An 18,431-nucleotide genomic window follows, 5' to 3' on the forward strand; every position below is an offset into this window, starting at 1 on the left:
CTATTTCTAGACCCAAATGGTTTAGTTGCAGAACAGTTTACACAAGGCTCAGACACCCAAGCAGGGAAGAGGATAAGCTGGGATCTCTGTGTCATTTACAGTTCTCTTCATCCTCCTATCTCTCCTCTATTTGGAAAGCTCTAATGGTAGCTCATGATACTCATGGGTCTATGCCTTCACTGCATACTGTCTTGCTCACATTCTGGCTGCTGGTTCTGCTGCTGCTTAAGAGGGAAAGCTAATAATGTCAGTGTGCTCTAGCCAGGGGGCCCCCTGACAAAGGGGGGCCTGGGTTACAGTATGCCCTGTATCCCCCCCTTTAATCTGGCTATGCTTATAGTACATACAGTAATTCCAGACCCCACAGATGAATAAGTCAGTCAGGCAGCCTTCAGTAATGATACAGGAAAGTGTTTATTAATGAGCAGTGACTAATGATTTACACATTACAGTGCGTCCTCCCCTCTACAGTCCCTCTACAGACAAGACACGCCCCCGGCTCCATCTGCAGGGTATATGGGTGTAATGGCCTTTGTCTACCAGCAGACATAATTGGGCTCCTGATCAAGTTCATAGACCTCCACCTCACACAGGGTCAGGTACTTCTGTGCACCAGGAATGACTATGCTGATGTAGCGACCTTCCATCCCGTAACAGCAAAGCGTGGTGATGTGACCGGTCCCGGAGATGACGCCACAGCTGCGGACACAGGAGAAAAGGGAGGCAGGATGATGGGAGTTGTGTGATTGGTAGATGTAACAGGGTGTAATGGGTGTGGATTAATGGATCAACAATGTTATGGTTGACCCCAAATGGAGGACAAGATAAAACTAATAAAGCATAATGAAGAATATCAATCAACAATCACCCGTAAAAGAAATCACAGTTCCTGTCAAATGAAATCACGGCAGCAAACAATAGACCAGCTCAGCTTTTCCTAATTTAGATCCAGACTGCATGACCAACTACAGACCAGTATCAAACCTTCCTTTTCTAGGAAAGGTTATTGAGAAAGTGGTTGCAAATCAACTGGAAACCCGCCTGACAACCCATGATATTTATGATCCATTTCAATCAGGATTCAGGAGAAGACATAGCACTGAAACAATCCTGGTGTGTGTGTTAAATGATCTTCTGATGGCAAGAGACAGAGGTGGCTGTTCCATCTTAATCCTTCTGGATCTCTCTGCAGCATTTGATACCGTGGACCATGAGCTTCTGATTGAGCTCCTGACATGTTTCTGTGGACTGGATGGCACAGTCCTAAGCTGGTTCAAATCATCAGCCACATGGCTGCAACTGAATCCAGATAAAACAGAGGTCCTTAAGATAGGACCGCAACATCAAAGGACAAGACTGCAGCATAGCCAACCAACTGGACTTACACTCGGGGATTCAGAATGACAAAACACTAATCGTGCAGAATCTTGACGTTATACCTGGATGGTGGCTTGACACTTAAATATCAGGTATCAGTCACAACCCTCTTTCTTTCATCTGAGTAACATAGTCAGAATCAAGCACTTAATTCTGTCAGATGATCTGACAAAAGTCATACATGCATTTGTATCATCTCGATTAGACTACTGTAATGCCCTCTACCTGGGTCTCCAAGCAAAAGAGTTGCACCACTCACAGCTGGTACAAAACACAGCTGCCAGGCTGTTACCCAACCAGCCCCGTTCCAGCCACATAACACCCATCCTCTACTCCCTTCACTAGCTGCCTGTAAGATGGCGAATCATCTTCAAGATTGGCTTACTGAATTTCAAAGCCCTACATGATAAGGCCTCAAGGTACCTGAAGTACCTGAAGTAGCTTCTGATTCCATACTGCCCCACTCAATTACTGCGATCTGTAGATGAAGGACTTTTAGCAGTACCTAGAATCTCCCGTAATTATTCTGGGGGTGGAGCTTTTAGTCATGCGGCTCCGACTCTATGGAACTCACTTCCCCGCACAGTGCGAGAGGCCCCAACTATAGAATCCTTCAAAAGTAGACTCATTGCTTTCCTGTTTACTCAGCGTTTCCATAATGTCCCTTTATTATCTCCATGTTCTCTGTATTTTAGGAAAAGCTTTTCTCTGACGTCCTAGTGGATGCTGGGTACTCCGTAAGGACCATGGGGAATAGACAGGCTCCGCAGGAGACTGGGCACTCTAAAAGAAAGATTAGGTACTATCTGGTGTGCACTGGCTCCTCCCTCTATGCCCCTCCTCCAGACCTTAGTTAGAATCTGTGCCCGGCTCGAGCTGGTTGCACACTAGGGGCTCTCCTGAGCTTCTAGTAAAGAAAGTATTTGTTAGGTTTTTTATTTTCAGTGAGATCTGCTGGCAACAGACTCACTGCTACGAGGGACTTAGGGGAGAGAAGCAAACCTACCTGCTTGCAGCTAGCTTGGGCTTCTAGGCTACTGGACACCATTAGCTCCAAAGGGATCGAACACAGGCCCAGCCTCGGTTGTCCGGTCCCGGAGCCGCGCCACCGTCCCCCTTGCAGAGCCAGAAGCAAGAAGAACACCCTTGAAAGCGGCGGCTGAAGACTCCGGTCTTCATTAAAGTAGCGCACACCACTGCAGCTGTGCGCCATTGCTCCCTATGCACACCACATACTCCGGTCACTGATGGGTGCAGGGCGCTGGGGGGGGGGGGCGCCCTGGGCTGCAATTAGAGTACCTTACATTGGCAAACAGCACATAATATAGTCTAAAAAACTATATATGTGCAAAAATCCCCCGCCATAATATAAATATAAGAGCGGGAGAAGTCCGCCGAGAAGGGGGCGGGGCTATCTCCCTCAGCACACTGGCGCCATTTCCTCTTCACAGCTGGAAGACAGCTCCCCAGGCTCTCCCCTGCAGTTTCCAGGCTCAAAGGGTAAAAAAGAGAGGGGGGGCACTAAATTTAGGCGCAAACTGTATATGTAAAGCAGCTATAGGGAAAAATCACTTTGTGTTAGTGTAAATCCCTGATTATATAGCGCTGTGATGTGTGCTGGCATACTCTCTCTCTCTGTCTCCCCAAAGGACTTTGTGGGGTCCTGTCCTCAGTCAGAGCATTCCCTGTGTGTGTGCGGTGTGTCGGTACGGCTGTGTCGACATGTTTGATGAGGAGGCTTATGTGGAGGCGGAGCAGGTGCCGATAAGTGTGATGTCACCCCCTGCAGGGTCGACACCAGAGTGGATGGATATGTGGAAGGTTTTACACGACAGTGTCAACTCCTTGCATAAAAGGTTCGATGACATAACAGCTGTGGGACAGCTGGCTTCTCAGCCAGTGCCTGCCCAGGCGTCTCAAAGGCCATCAGGGGCTCAAAAATGCCCGCTACCTCAGATGGCAGACACAGATGTCGACACAGAGTCTGACTCCAGTGTCGACGAGGACGAGACTAATGTACATTCCACTAGGGCCATCCGTTGCATGATTACGGCAATGAAAAATGTGTTGCACATTTCTGACATTAACCCAGGTACCACTAAAAAGGGTATTATGTTTGGGGAGAAAAAGCAACCAGTGGTTTTTCCCCCATCAGATGAGTTGAATGAAGTGTGTGAAGAAGCGTGGGCTTCCCCCGATAAGAAACTAGTGATTTCTAAAAAGTTACTGATGGCGTACCCTTTCCCGCCAGAGGACAGGTTACGTTGGGTGACATGACTTGTCAAAAAAGGTGGCACTGCCGTCTCAGGATACGGCCGCCTTAAAGGAGCCTGCGGATAGAAAGCAGGAGGCTATCCTGAAGTCTGTATATACACACTCAGGTACTATACTGAGACCTGCAATTGCTTCAGCTTGGATGTGTAGTGCTGCAGCAGCTTGGTCCGATACCCTGTCAGAAAATATTGATACCCTCGACAGGGATACGATTTTGCTAACCATAGAGCATATTAAAGACGTCGTCTTATATATGAGAGATGCACAGAGGGATATTTGCCGGCTGGCATCTAGAATTAATGCAATGTCCATTTCTGCCAGGAGAGTATTATGGACTCGGCAGTGGACAGGTGATGCGGATTCTAAAAGGCACATGGAGGTTTTGCCTTACAAGGGTGAGGAATTGTTTGGGGATGGTCTCTCGGACCTCGTTTCCACAGCAACAGCTGGGAAGTCGACATTTTTACCTCAGGTTCCCTCACAGCCTAAGAAAGCACCGTATTATCAGGTACAGTCCTTTCGGTCCCAGAAAGGCAAGCGGGTTAAAGGCGCGTCCTTTCTGCCCAGAGGCAGGGGTAGAGGGAAAAAGCTGCACCATACAGCCAGTTCCCAAGAACAAAAATCCTCCCCTGCTTCCACTAAGTCCACCGCATGACACTGGGGCTCCACTGGTGGAGCCAGGTGCGGTGGGGGCCCGTCTCCGGAACTTCAGCGACCGGTGGGTTCGCTCACAGGTGGATCTCTGGGTTCTACAAGTGGTATCTCAGGGATACAAGCTGGAATTCGAGACATCTCCCCCTCGCCGTTACCTCAAATCAGCCTTGCCAGCTACTCCCCAGGACAGGGAGGTAGTACTGGCGGCAATTCACAAGCTGTACCTCCAGCAGGTGATAATAAAAGTTCCCCTCCTTCAACAGGTACGGGGTTACTATTCCACAATGTTTGTGGTACCGAAACCAGACGGTTCGGTGAGACCCATTCTAAATTTGAAATCCTTGAACACTTATATAAGGAAGTTCAAGTTCAAAATGGAATCGCTCAGGGCGGTTATTGCAAGCCTGGAAGAGGGGGATTACATGGTATCACTGGACATCAAGGATGCTTACCTACATGTCCCCATTTACCCACCTCACCAGGTGTACCTCCGTTTTGTGGTACAGGACTGCCATTACCAATTCCAGACGTTGCCGTTTGGTCTGTCCACGGCACCGAGGGTATTTACCAAAGTAATGGCCGAAATGATGATACTCCTTCGAAAGAAGGGAGTTATAATTATCCCGTGCTTGGACGATCTCCTTATAAAGGCGAGGTCCAGGGAGCAGTTGTTGGTCGGAGTAGCACTATCTCAGGAAGTGCTACAACAGCACGGCTGGATTCTGAATATCCCGAAGTCGCAGCTGGTTCCTACGACGCGTCTGCTGTTCCTGGGTATGATTCTGGACACAGAACAGAAGAAGGCCAAGGAGTTGTCATCTCTGGTCAGAGACCTCCTAAAACCAAAACAGGTGTCGGTGCATCACTGCACGCGAGTCCTGGGAAAGATGGTAGCTTCTTACGAGGCAATTCCATTCGGCAGATTCCATGCACGGATCTTTCAGTGGGATCTGTTAGACAAGTGGTCCGGTTCGCATCTTCAGATGCATCGGCTGATCACCCTGTCCCCGAGGGCCAGGGTGTCTCTGCTGTGGTGGCTGCAGAGTGCTGCAGAGTGCTCATCTACTGGAGGGCTGCAGATTCGGCTTACAGGACTGGGTCCTGGTGACCACGGATGCAAGCCTCCGAGGTTGGGGGGCAGTCACTCAGGGAAGAAACTTCCAAGGACAATGGTCGAGTCAGGAAGCTTCCCTACACATAAATATTCTGGAACTAAGGGCCATTTACAATGCCCTAAGTCAGGCAAGACCCCTGCTTCAAAACCACCCGGTGCTGATTCAGTCAGACAACATCACGGCGGTCGCCCATGTAAACCGACAGGGCGGCACAAGAAGCATGGATGGCGATGGCAGAAGCCACAAGGATTCTCCGATGGGCGGAAAATCACGTGATAGCACTGTCAGCAGTGTTCATTCCGGGAGTGGACAACTGGGAAGCAGACTTCCTCAGCAGGCACGACCTCCACCCGGGAGAGTGGGGACTTCATCCAGAAGTCTTCCAGCTGATTGTAAATCGTTGGGAAAGGCCACAGGTGGACATGATGGCGTCCCGCCTCAACAAAAAGCTAAAAAGATATTGCGCCAGGTCAAGGGACCCTCAGGCAATAGCTGTGGACGCTCTAGTGACACCGTGGGTGTACCAGTCGGTTTATGTGTTCCCTCCTCTTCCTCTCATACCAAAGGTACTGAGGATAATAAGAAAGAGAGGAGTAAGAACTATACTCGTCGTTCCGGATTGGCCAAGAAGGACTTGGTACCCGGAACTACAAGAAATGATCTCAGAGGACCCTTGGCCTCTGCCTCTCAGACAGGACCTGCTACAGCAGGGGCCCTGTCTGTTCCAAGACTTACCGCGGCTGCGTTTGACGGCATGGCGGTTGAACGCCGGATCCTGTTGGAAAAGGGCATTCCGGTTGAAGTCATTCCTACGCTGATAAAAGCTAGGAAGGATGTGACAGCAAAACATTATCACCGCATATGGCGAAAATATGTTGGTTGGTGTGAGGCTATGAAGGCCCCAACAGAAGAATTTCAGCTGGGTCGATTTCTGCACTTCCTACAGTCAGGAGTGACTATGGGCCTAAAATTGGGATCCATTAAAGTCCAGATTTCGGCCCTGTCTATTTTCTTTCAAAAAGAACTGGCTTCACTGCCTGAAGTTCAGACGTTTGTTAAGGGAGTGCTGCATATTCAGCCCCCTTTGTGCCCCCAGTGGCACCTTAGGATCTCAACGTTGTGTTGGATTTCCTAAAATCACATGGGTTTGAGCCACTTCAGACCGTGGAGTTGAAATATCTCACGTGGAAAGTAGAGATGAGCGCCTGAAATTTTTCGGGTTTTGTGTTTTGGTTTTGGGTTCGGTTCCGCGGCCGTGTTTTGGGTTCGACCGCGTTTTGGCAAAACCTCACCGAATTTTTTTTGTCGGATTCGGGTGTGTTTTGGATTCGGGTGTTTTTTTCAAAAAACCCTAAAAAACAGCTTAAATCATAGAATTTGGGGGTCATTTTGATCCCATATTATTATTAACCTCAAAAACCATAATTTCCACTCATTTTCAGTCTATTCTGAATACCTCACACCTCACAATATTATTTTTAGTCCTAAAATTTGCACCGAGGTCGCTGGATGACTAAGCTAAGCGACCCTAGTGGCCGACACAAACACCTGGCCCATCTAGGAGTGGCACTGCAGTGTCACGCAGGATGTCCCTTCCAAAAAACCCTCCCCAAACAGCACATGACGCAAAGAAAAAAAGAGGCGCAATGAGGTAGCTGACTGTGTGAGTAAGATAAGCGACCCTAGTGGCCGACACAAACACCGGGCCCATCTAGGAGTGGCACTGCAGTGTCACGCAGGATGTCCCTTCCAAAAAACCCTCCCCAAACAGCACATGACGCAAAGAAAAAAAGAGGCGCAATGAGGTAGCTGACTGTGTGAGTAAGATAAGCGACCCTAGTGGCCGACACAAACACCGGGCCCATTTAGGAGTGGCACTGCAGTGTCACGCAGGATGTCCCTTCCAAAAAACCCTCCCCAAACAGCACATGACGCAAAGAAAAAAAGAGGCGCAATGAGGTAGCTGACTGTGTGAGTAAGATAAGCGACCCTAGTGGCCGACACAAACACCGGGCCCATTTAGGAGTGGCACTGCAGTGTCACGCAGGATGTCCCTTCCAAAAAACCCTCCCCAAACAGCACATGACGCAAAGAAAAAAAGAGGCGCAATGAGGTAGCTGACTGTGTGAGTAAGATAAGCGACCCTAGTGGCCGACACAAACACCGGGCCCATTTAGGAGTGGCACTGCAGTGTCACGCAGGATGTCCCTTCCAAAAAACCCTCCCCAATCAGCACATGACGCAAAGAAAAAAAGAGGCGCAATGAGGTAGCTGTGTGAGTAAGATTAGCGACCCTAGTGGCCGACACAAACACCGGGCCCATTTAGGAGTGGCACTGCAGTGTCACGCAGGATGTCCCTTCCAAAAAACCCTCCCCAATCAGCACATGACGCAAAGAAAAAAAGAGGCGCAATGAGGTAGCTGTGTGAGTAAGATTAGCGACCCTAGTGGCCGACACAAACACCGGGCCCATTTAGGAGTGGCACTGCAGTGTCACGCAGGATGTCCCTTCCAAAAAACCCTCCCCAAACAGCACATGACGCAAAGAAAAATAAAAGAAAAAAGAGGTGCAAGGTGGAATTGTCCTTGGGCCCTCCCACCCACCCTTATGTTGTATAAACAGGACATGCACACTTTAACCAACCCATCATTTCAGTGACAGGGTCTGCCACACGACTGTGACTGAAATGACGGGATGGTTTGGACCCCCACCAAATAAGAAGCAATTAATCTCTCCTTGCACAAACTGGCTCTACAGAGGCAAGATGTCCACCTCATCATCATCCTCCGATATATCACCGTGTACATCCCCCTCCTCACAGATTATCAATTCGTCCCCACTGGAATCCACCATCTCAGCTCCCTGTGTACTTTGTGGAGGCAATTGCTGCTGGTCAATGTCTCCGCGGAGGAATTGATTATAATTCATTTTAATGAACATCATCTTCTCGACATTTTCTGGATGTAACCTCGTACGCCGATTGCTGACAAGGTGAGCGGCGGCACTAAACACTCTTTCGGAGTACACACTTGTGGGAGGGCAACTTAGGTAGAATAAAGCCAGTTTGTGCAAGGGCCTCCAAATTGCCTCTTTTTCCTGCCAGTATAAGTACGGACTGTGTGACGTGCCTACTTGGATGCGGTCACTCATATAATCCTCCACCATTCTTTCAATGGGGAGAGAATCATATGCAGTGCCAGTAGACGACATGTCCGTATCCGTAATCGTTGTCAGGTCCTTCAGTCCGGACCAGATGTCAGCATCAGCAGTCGCTCCAGACTGCCCTGCATCACCGCCAGCGGGTGGGCTCGGAATTCTGAGCCTTTTCCTCGCACCCCCAGTTGCGGGAGAATGTGAAGGAGGAGATGTTGACAGGTCGCGTTCCGCTTGACTTGACAATTTTCTCACCAGCAGGTCTTTCAACCCCAGCAGACTTGTGTCTGCCGGAAAGAGAGATCCAAGGTAGGCTTTAAATCTAGGATCGAGCACGGTGGCCAAAATGTAGTGCTCTGATTTCAACAGATTGACCACCCGTGAATCCTTGTTAAGCGAATTAAGGGCTCCATCCACAAGTCCCACATGCCTAGCGGAATCGCTCCGTGTTAGCTCCTCCTTCAATGTCTCCAGCTTCTTCTGCAAAAGCCTGATGAGGGGAATGACCTGACTCAGGCTGGCAGTGTCTGAACTGACTTCACGTGTGGCAAGTTCAAAGGGCATCAGAACCTTGCACAACGTTGAAATCATTCTCCACTGCGCTTGAGACAGGTGCATTCCACCTCCTATATCGTGCTCAATTGTATAGGCTTGAATGGCCTTTTGCTGCTCCTCCAACCTCTGAAGCATATAGAGGGTTGAATTCCACCTCGTTACCACTTCTTGCTTCAGATGATGGCAGGGCAGGTTCAGTAGTTTTTGGTGGTGCTCCAGTCTTCTGTACGTGGTGCCTGTACGCCGAAAGTGTCCCGCAATTCTTCTGGCCACCGACAGCATCTCTTGCACGCCCCTGTCGTTTTTTAAATAATTCTGCACCACCAAATTCAAGGTATGTGCAAAACATGGGACGTGCTGGAATTTGCCCATATTTAATGCACACACAATATTGCTGGCGTTGTCCGATGCCACAAATCCACAGGAGAGTCCAATTGGGGTAAGCCATTCCGCGATGATCTTCCTCAGTTGCCGTAAGAGGTTTTCAGCTGTGTGCGTATTCTGGAAACCGGTGATACAAAGCGTAGCCTGCCTAGGAAAGAGTTGGCGTTTGCGAGATGCTGCTACTGGTGCCGCCGCTGCTGTTCTTGCGGCGGGAGTCCATACATCTACCCAGTGGGCTGTCACAGTCATATAGTCCTGACCCTGCCCTGCTCCACTTGTCCACATGTCCGTGGTTAAGTGGACATTGGGTACAACTGCATTTTTTAGGACACTGGTGAGTCTTTTTCTGACGTCCGTGTACATTCTCGGTATCGCCTGCCTAGAGAAGTGGAACCTAGATGGTATTTGGTAACGGGGGCACACTGCCTCAATAAATTGTCTAGTTCCCTGTGAACTAACGGCGGATACCGGACGCACGTCTAACACCAACATAGTTGTCAAGGCCTCAGTTATCCGCTTTGCAACAGGATGACTGCTGTGATATTTCATCTTCCTCGCAAAGGACTGTTGGACAGTCAATTGCTTACTGGAAGTAGTAAAAGTGGGCTTACGACTTCCCCTCTGGGATGACCATCGACTCCCAGCAGCAACAACAGCAGCGCCAGCAGCAGTAGGCGTTACACGCAAGGTTGCATCGGAGGAATCCCAGGCAGGAGAGGACTCGTCAGAATTGCCAGTGACATGGCATGCAGGACTATTGGCATTCCTGGGGAAGGAGGAAATTGACACTGAGGGAGTTGGTGGGGTGGTTTGCGTGAGCTTGGTTACAAGAGGAAGGGATTTACTGGTCAGTGGACTGCTTCCGCTGTCACCCAAAGTTTTTGAACTTGTCACTGACTTATTATGAATGCGCTGCAGGTGACGTATAAGGGAGGATGTTCCGAGGTGGTTAACGTCCTTACCCCTACTTATTACAGCTTGACAAAGGGAACACACGGCTTGACATCGTCTCGGCCATGACTAGTGGCAGCAGCTTCAGCACGAGGTGGAAGTGGATCTTGATCTTTCCCTAATTTTGGAACCTCAACATTTTTGTTCTCCATATTTTAATAGGCACAACTAAAAGGCACCTCAGGTAAACAATGGAGATGGATGGATACTAGTATACAATTATGGACGGACTGCCGAGTGCCGACACAGAGGTAGCCACAGCCGTGAACTACCGTACTGTACTGTGTCTGCTGCTAATATAGACTGGTTGATAAAGAGATGTCGTAGTATGTATGTATAAAGAAGAAAGAAAAAAAAAACACGGTTAGGTGGTATACAATTATGGACGGACTGCCGAGTGCCGACACAGAGGTAGCCACAGCCGTGAACTACCGTACTGTACTGTGTCTGCTGCTAATATAGACTGGTTGATAAAGAGATGTCGTAGTATGTACGTATAAAGAAGAAAGAAAAAAAAACCACGGTTAGGTGGTATACAATTATGGACGGACTGCCGAGTGCCGACACAGAGGTAGCCACAGCCGTGAACTACCGTACTGTACTGTGTCTGCTGCTAATATAGACTGGTTGATAAAGAGATGTCGTAGTATGTACGTATAAAGAAGAAAGAAAAAAAAACCACGGTTAGGTGGTATACAATTATGGACGGACTGCCGAGTGCCGACACAGAGGTAGCCACAGCCGTGAACTACCGTACTGTACTGTGTCTGCTGCTAATATAGACTGGTTGATAAAGAGATGTCGTAGTATGTATGTATAAAGAAGAAAGAAAAAAAAACCACGGTTAGGTGGTATACAATTATGGACGGACTGCCGAGTGCCGACACAGAGGTAGCCACAGCCGTGAACTACCGTACTGTACTGTGTCTGCTGCTAATATAGACTGGTTGATAAAGAGATGTCGTAGTATGTACGTATAAAGAAGAAAGAAAAAAAAACCACGGTTTGGTGGTATACAATTATGGACGGACTGCCGAGTGCCGACACAGAGGTAGCCACAGCCGTGAACTACCGTACTGTACTGTGTCTGCTGCTAATATAGACTGGTTGATAAAGAGATGTCGTAGTATGTATGTATAAAGAAGAAAGAAAAAAAAACCACGGTTAGGTGGTATACAATTATGGACGGACTGCCGAGTGCCGACACAGAGGTAGCCACAGCCGTGAACTACCGTACTGTACTGTGTCTGCTGCTAATATAGACTGGTTGATAAAGAGATGTCGTAGTATGTATGTATAAAGAAGAAAGAAAAAAAACCACGGTTAGGTGGTATACAATTATGGACGGACTGCCGAGTGCCGACACAGAGGTAGCTACAGCCGTGAACTACCGTACTGTGTCTGCTGCGACTGGATGATAAATAATGATATAAAAAATATATATATATCACTACTGCAGCCGGACAGGTATATATATTATATAATGACGGACCTGCTGGACACTGTCTGTCAGCAGAATGAGTTTTTTATAGAATAAAAAAAAAAACACCACACAAGTGAAGTCACACGACGAGTGTTTAACTTTTTCAGGCAATCACAATATAGTATACTACTAACTATACTGGTGGTCAGTGTGGTCAGGTCACTGGTCAGTCACACTGGCAGTGGCACTCCTGCAGCAAAAGTGTGCACTGTTTAATTTTAATATAATATGTACTCCTGGCTCCCGCTATAACCTATAACTGGCACTGCAGTGCTCCCCAGTCTCCCCCACAATTATAAGCTGTGTGAGCTGAGCACAGTCAGATATATAATATATACATAGATGATGCAGCACACTGGGCTGAGCAGTGCACACAGATATGGTATGTGACTGTCTTGTACTCCTGGCTCCTGCTATAACCTATAACTGGCACTGCAGTGCTCCCCAGTCTCCCCCACAATTATAAGCTGTGTGAGCTGAGCACAGTCAGATATATAATATATACATAGATGATGCAGCACACTGGGCTGAGCAGTGCACACAGATATGGTATGTGACTGAGTCACTGTGTGTATCGTTTTTTTCAGGCAGAGAACGGATATATTAAATAAAACTGCACTGTCTGGTGGTCACTGTGGTCAGTCACTAGTAAACTCTGCACTCTCTTCTACAGTACTCCTAAGCTCCAGTAAATCAGGTCAATCTCTCTCTCTCTCTCTCTCCTAATCTAAATCACTGTACTCCCTAACAGCTGCTCCCCGTCCCCAATCCTCCCCACAATTATAACTAAGTCACTCAGTCTTTACTCTTTTCTACTATAACGGAGAGGACGCCAGCCACGTCCTCTCCCTATCAATCTCAATGCACGTGTGAAAATGGCGGCGACGCGCGGCTCCTTATATAGAATCCGAGTCTCGCGAGAATCCGACAGCGTCATGATGACGTTCGGGCGCGCTCGGGTTAACCGAGCAAGGCGGGAAGATCCGAGTCGCTCGGACCCGTGAAAAAAAACATGAAGTTCGTGCGGGTTCGGATTCAGAGAAACCGAACCCGCTCATCTCTAGTGGAAAGTGGTCATGCTTTTGGCCTTGGCTTCAGCTAGGCGTGTGTCAGAATTGGCGGCTTTGTCATGTAAAAGCCCCTATCTGATCTTCCATATGGACAGGGCAGAATTGAGGACTCGTCCCCAATTTCTCCCTAAGGTGGTATCAGCGTTTCATTTGAACCAACCTATTGTGGTGCCTGCGGCTACTCGGGACTTGGAGGCTTCCAAGTTGCTGGACGTAGTCCGGGCACTGAAAATCTATGTTTCCAGGACGGCTAGAGTCAGAAAAACTGACTCGCTGTTTATCCTGCATGCACCCAACAAGCTGGGTGTTCCTGCTTCTAAGCAGACTATTGCTCGCTGGATCTGTTGCACGATTCAACTTGCACATTCTGCGGCTGGACTGCCGCATCCTAAATCAGTCAAAGCCCATTCCACGAGGAAGGTGGGCTCTTCTTGGGCGGCTGCCCGAGGGGTCTTGGCTTTACAACTTTGCCGAGCTGCTACCTGGTCGGGATCAAACACGTTTGCAAAATTCTACAAGTTTGATACCCTGGCTGAGTAGGACCTTGAGTTTGCTCATTCGGTGCTGCAGAGTCATCCGCACTCTCCCGCCCGTTTGGGAGCTTTGGTATAATCCCCATGGTCCTTACGGAGTACCCAGCATCCACTAGGACGTCAGAGAAAATAAGAATTTACTCACCGGTAATTCTATTTCTCGTAGTCCGTAGTGGATGCTGGGAGCCCTTCCCAAGTGCGGATTGTCTGCAATACATGTATATAGTTATTGCTTAACTAAAGGGTTATTGTTATGAGCCATCTGTTCAGTGAGGCTCAGTTGTTATTCATACTGTTAACTGGGTTATATTTATCACGAGTTGTACGGTGTGATTGGTGTGGCTGGTATGAGTCTTACCCTGGATTCCAAATCCTTTCCTTGTAGTGTCAGCTCTTCCGGGCACAGTTTCCCTAACTGAGGTCTGGAGGAGGGGCATAGAGGGAGGAGCCAGTGCACACCAGATAGTACCTAATCTTTCTTTTAGAGTGCCCAGTCTCCTGCGGAGCCCATCTATTCCCCATGGTCCTTACGGAGTACCCAGCATCCACTACGGACTACGAGAAACAGAATTACCGGTGAGTAAATTCTTATTTTCTGTACTTGTTTCTGTACTATATTATGTTTATTCTATCTGTTAAGCGCCTTGTGCCCTTATTGGAGAAAGAGCACTATATAAATAAAAGTATTATTATTATTATTATTATTATTATTATAACTCCCTAGGCTCTAGCAGCAGATCTGGATCTCTGCGATACTGGGTGCCTGTGAAGATCCCTGTTCTCTAGTCTGTCACTATAATAGGAATGTGACGGCTGCAATGATATTATCACCCCTGTGCATATACGACTTCGCAAACCACACTGTCGACTCCTTGGTTTGACAACACTGTTAATGAGCTCAAGAAAAGGGGACATAGACTGGAAAGTCAATGGAGGAAGACTAACCTGGTAGAGGGTAAGACAAAACTAATAAAGCATTACCGGTAAGAAATCAGAGTTCTGTCACATGAGATCACGGCAGCAAAAATTAGGCCAGCTCAGCCTTTCCGTACAGTGGAGATGCTTTGCAAACCAACATGCCTGCAGCCTGATGAAGCATTCTCCCAGGCAAGATGCAATGAGTTTGCAAACTTCATTGAGGATAAAGAATTCACCATCTGGGCTGGAATATCCACAGTGCCATCAAAGGAGTACCAAACTACCAAGCCTGCCAATATAAGCCACCTGTTATCCTGGACCAGCTTTGGCTTCAATGCATGTAAAAGATGTTGCTGAAATTGTCTGAATGCTGCGTCCCACTTCCAGTGATCTGGACCCTCCCTCATCCAAGCTCCAAAAGAGTGTATGGACATAATTGGCCTTGTATTTGCAAAAATAGTTCAATGTTCTTTGCAGACAGGCATTTTTCCTGAACCCCTAAAGGATGCAATTTTGAGACCTCTTCTCTAAAAAAGGAGATTTATGGTAGACTTACCATAGTTAAATCTCTATCTGCGAGGTGCACTGGATTCCACAGGGAATAACATCAGGGTGTAGAGTTGGATCTTGATCCGAGGTACCAACAGGCTAAAGCTTTGACTGTTCCCAGGATGCATTGGTCCGCCTCCTCTATAACCCTGCCTCCAGGCACTGGAGCTCAGTTTCAATAACCAGTCCAATGCAGTAGCAGGCAAAAGAGACGATAGATGTTAGTCACATAGAACCACATTCTCATGACAGGAGAAGGGACTAGCTGCTAATGCCATACAAACCCAAAGAAGTTAAGTGCGTCAGGGGGAGCGCCCTGTGGAATCCAGTGTACCTCGCAGAAAGAGATTTAACTATGGTAAGTCTACCATAAATCTCCTTTTCTGCAGCAGAGTACACTGTGTTCCACAGGGAATACATCGGGGACGTCCTAAAGCAGTTCCTCATGGGAGGGGACGCACTGTAGCGGGTACAAGAACCCTGCATCCAAAGGAAGCATCCTGGGAGGCGGAAGTATCAAAGGCATAGGAGCTGATGAACGTGTCACAGTGTTCACAGTGGACCATGTAGCCACCTTGCACATTTGTGCGGATGCGCCTTGGTGGGCCACCCAAGAAGGTCCAACAGACCGAGTAGAATGGGCTTTGATAGCAGCAGGAGCTGGGAGACCAGCCTGCGCATAGGCTTGTGCAATCACCATTCTAATCCATCTGGCCAAGGTTTGCTTGTTCACAGGCCAACCATGTTTGTGAAGACCAAAAAATACAAAAAGGGTATCTGACACCCTCCTAGCAGATGCAACAGCCAGCAGAAACACGACCATAAGTGTAAGTTATTTAAGGTCCACAGGTTCAAATGGAGACTCTTGTAGGGCATTCAAAACAACAGACAGATCCAATGGAGCAACATGAGGGACAAAGGGAGGCAGAATCTGTAAAACACCCTGAGTGAAAGTATGAACGTTAGGAAGAGACGCAATTTTCGTCTGAAACCATACCGACAAGGCAGAAATATGAACCTTGAGGGAGGCCAGACGAAGGCCAAAGTCCAGGCCCTGTTGCAGAAAAGCCAAAAGTCTGGAAGTTTTGAAAGTATATGCATCATAAGTCTTACCAGCACACCAGGTGAAGTAAGAATTCCAGACCCTATGATAAATCCGTGCAGAAGCCGGCTTGAACTTCCGTAGTACCCTGGACAGGAGTGACACTGGAGGGAACACGTATGGCAGCCAAAAGTTCCATGGAATTGCCAATGCATCCACGAACGCTGCTGGAGGATCCCTTGTCCTTTATCCGAAGACCGGAACCTTGATTGTGTCGAGACGCCATCAGGTCTACATCTGGTAGGTCCCACTTGTCCACTAGGAGTTGAAAGACTTCCGGATGAAGACTCCACTCTCCAGCATGAACGTCCTGATGACTGAGGAAATCCACGACTCAGTTGAGGACTGCGGGAATGAACACTGTCAATATTGCTAGCAGATCGCGTTCCGCCCAACGGAGGATCTTTGATACTTCCAGCATTGCCATGCGGCTTCGAGTGCCGTCTTGATGATATATGTATGCCACCGTGGTGGTGTTTTCTGATTGTACTTGAACAGGCCTGTTCTGTACTAGAGGCAGGATCAGTGTCAACACTTTGAACACTGCCCTCAATTCCAGAATGTTTATCGGGAGGAGAGATTCCTACCTGGTCCACCGACCCTGGAGAGAGTGTTGCCGCAACCTCGCAGACTGGAATCCATTGTCAAATGGACCCAATTGGAGATCCAGAAGGGATGGCCCCTGCTCAACTGTTGGTCCTGTAGCCACCAGCTCAGTGAGAGACGAACCTCTGGAGTCAAGGAGATCATTTGAGACCTGATCCGATGAGGTAGGCCGTCCCACTTGGAAAGGATTAACCTCTGCAGAGGGCGTGAATGAAATTGAGCATACTCTACCATGTCAAAAGCCGACACCATGAGGCCTAGTACTTGCATCTCTGAGGGTATCAACACTCTTGGGCGAGAGAGGAAACATCTAATCCTGTCCTGAAGTTTCAGGACTTTCTCTGGAGACAAAAACAATCATTGGTTGTGTGTATCCAGGAGTGCCCCCAGGTGCACCATGCTCCGAGCAGGGACCAGCAAGTTGATAAGCCACCCGTGGGCTTGTAGAATTGGACCGTCAGTTCCAGATGACTGAGGAGAATCTCTTGGGGGTTTACTAGGATCAGCAAGTCGTCTAGATACGGCAGGATCCTGATTCCCTGACGGTGGAGCAGAGCCGTCATCACGGCCATGACCTTGGTGAAGATCCAAGGGGCCATGGCCAATCCAAAAGGCAGTGACTGGAATTGATAATGTAGGTTGCCAATAGTAAACCACAGATATTGCTGATGCAACATGGCAATAGGTATGTGCAGGTAAGCATCCTGTATGTCCAGGGATACCATATAGTCTTCGGGAATTTGGATACTCTCACAAACTTGTTCAATGATTTGAGGTTGACCATAGGACCCATTTGGCTTCGGAACTAGAAACAGGGTCGAATAGTATCCCCTGCCTCTCTGAGACAGGGGTATCGGTACCACAACTTCTGTATCCAGGAGGGATTGTACAACCAAGTGTAGAGCTTGTGCTTTTAACGGATCCGCAGGGATAACCATTGTGCAAAACTGGTGAGGGGGACATCTCTTGAAGGAGATTGCGTACCCATGAGAGACAACTTCCCGCAGCCAGGCGTCCGAAGTGGTCTTTAACCAGGCCGGGGCAAACTGCAGAAGTCAGCCTCCCAGCCTGGGGTCCCCCAGGAGGAGGCCTGCCCCATCATGCAGCAGGCTTGTCTTGTTTGGAAGCAGGGTGACAAGCGGCCCAGGATTGTTTAGATTTAGGTTTAGTGGTTTTGGAAGCACGAGCCTGTCGCGGATACGCCTGACCCTTTGCTTTTCCTGGAGGTCAAAAGGAACGAAAGGTGGTACTCTTAGCCTTCGGAACAGAAGGATTAGTATTTGGGAGACACGCAGTCTTGGCAGTAGCCAAGTCAGTTACAATCTTGTTCAGATCCTTCCCAAATAGGATGTCTTCCTTAAAAGGGAGCACCTCCAAGGTCTTTTTGAAGTCCAGGTCCACCTTCCAGGACCTCAACCACATAACTCGATTAGCCAGGATGGACGTAGTAGACGCCTTGGCCACCTTTACACCTGCATCAGAGGCCGCCTCCTGAATATAGTGGGAGGCTGTGGCAATATAAAACAGACATTGTCTGGCAGTGTCAGACAAATCCTGAGGCAGCTCATCCTCTATTGCCTGAACTCATGCTTCAATACCTTTCGCAGCCCAGGAGGCTGCCACAGTGGGTCTATGTACAGCACCAGTAAGGGAGTAAAAAGATTTCAGGCATCCCTCCTCACGCTCATCCGTCGGTCCCTTCATTG

At 48.4% G+C, this 18,431-nt stretch overlaps 1 protein-coding gene across 1 annotated transcript in view; it reads right to left on the bottom strand.

Moving 5' to 3' along the window:
* Window positions 1–409: 409 nt before the first annotated feature.
* The window catches only part of LOC134928726 (uncharacterized), a 236,200-nt gene continuing 218,178 nt past the window's right edge, over window positions 410–18,431 (bottom strand). The window contains exon 8 of the mRNA XM_063924742.1: window positions 410–699. Coding sequence (XP_063780812.1) covers window positions 537–699 — 163 coding nt within the window. The 3' untranslated portion in view covers window positions 410–536. The remainder of the gene's footprint in view (window positions 700–18,431) is intronic.

Source organism: Pseudophryne corroboree, chromosome 5 (assembly GCF_028390025.1).
Source record: "Pseudophryne corroboree isolate aPseCor3 chromosome 5, aPseCor3.hap2, whole genome shotgun sequence".
Lineage (NCBI taxonomy): Eukaryota > Metazoa > Chordata > Amphibia > Anura > Myobatrachidae > Pseudophryne > Pseudophryne corroboree.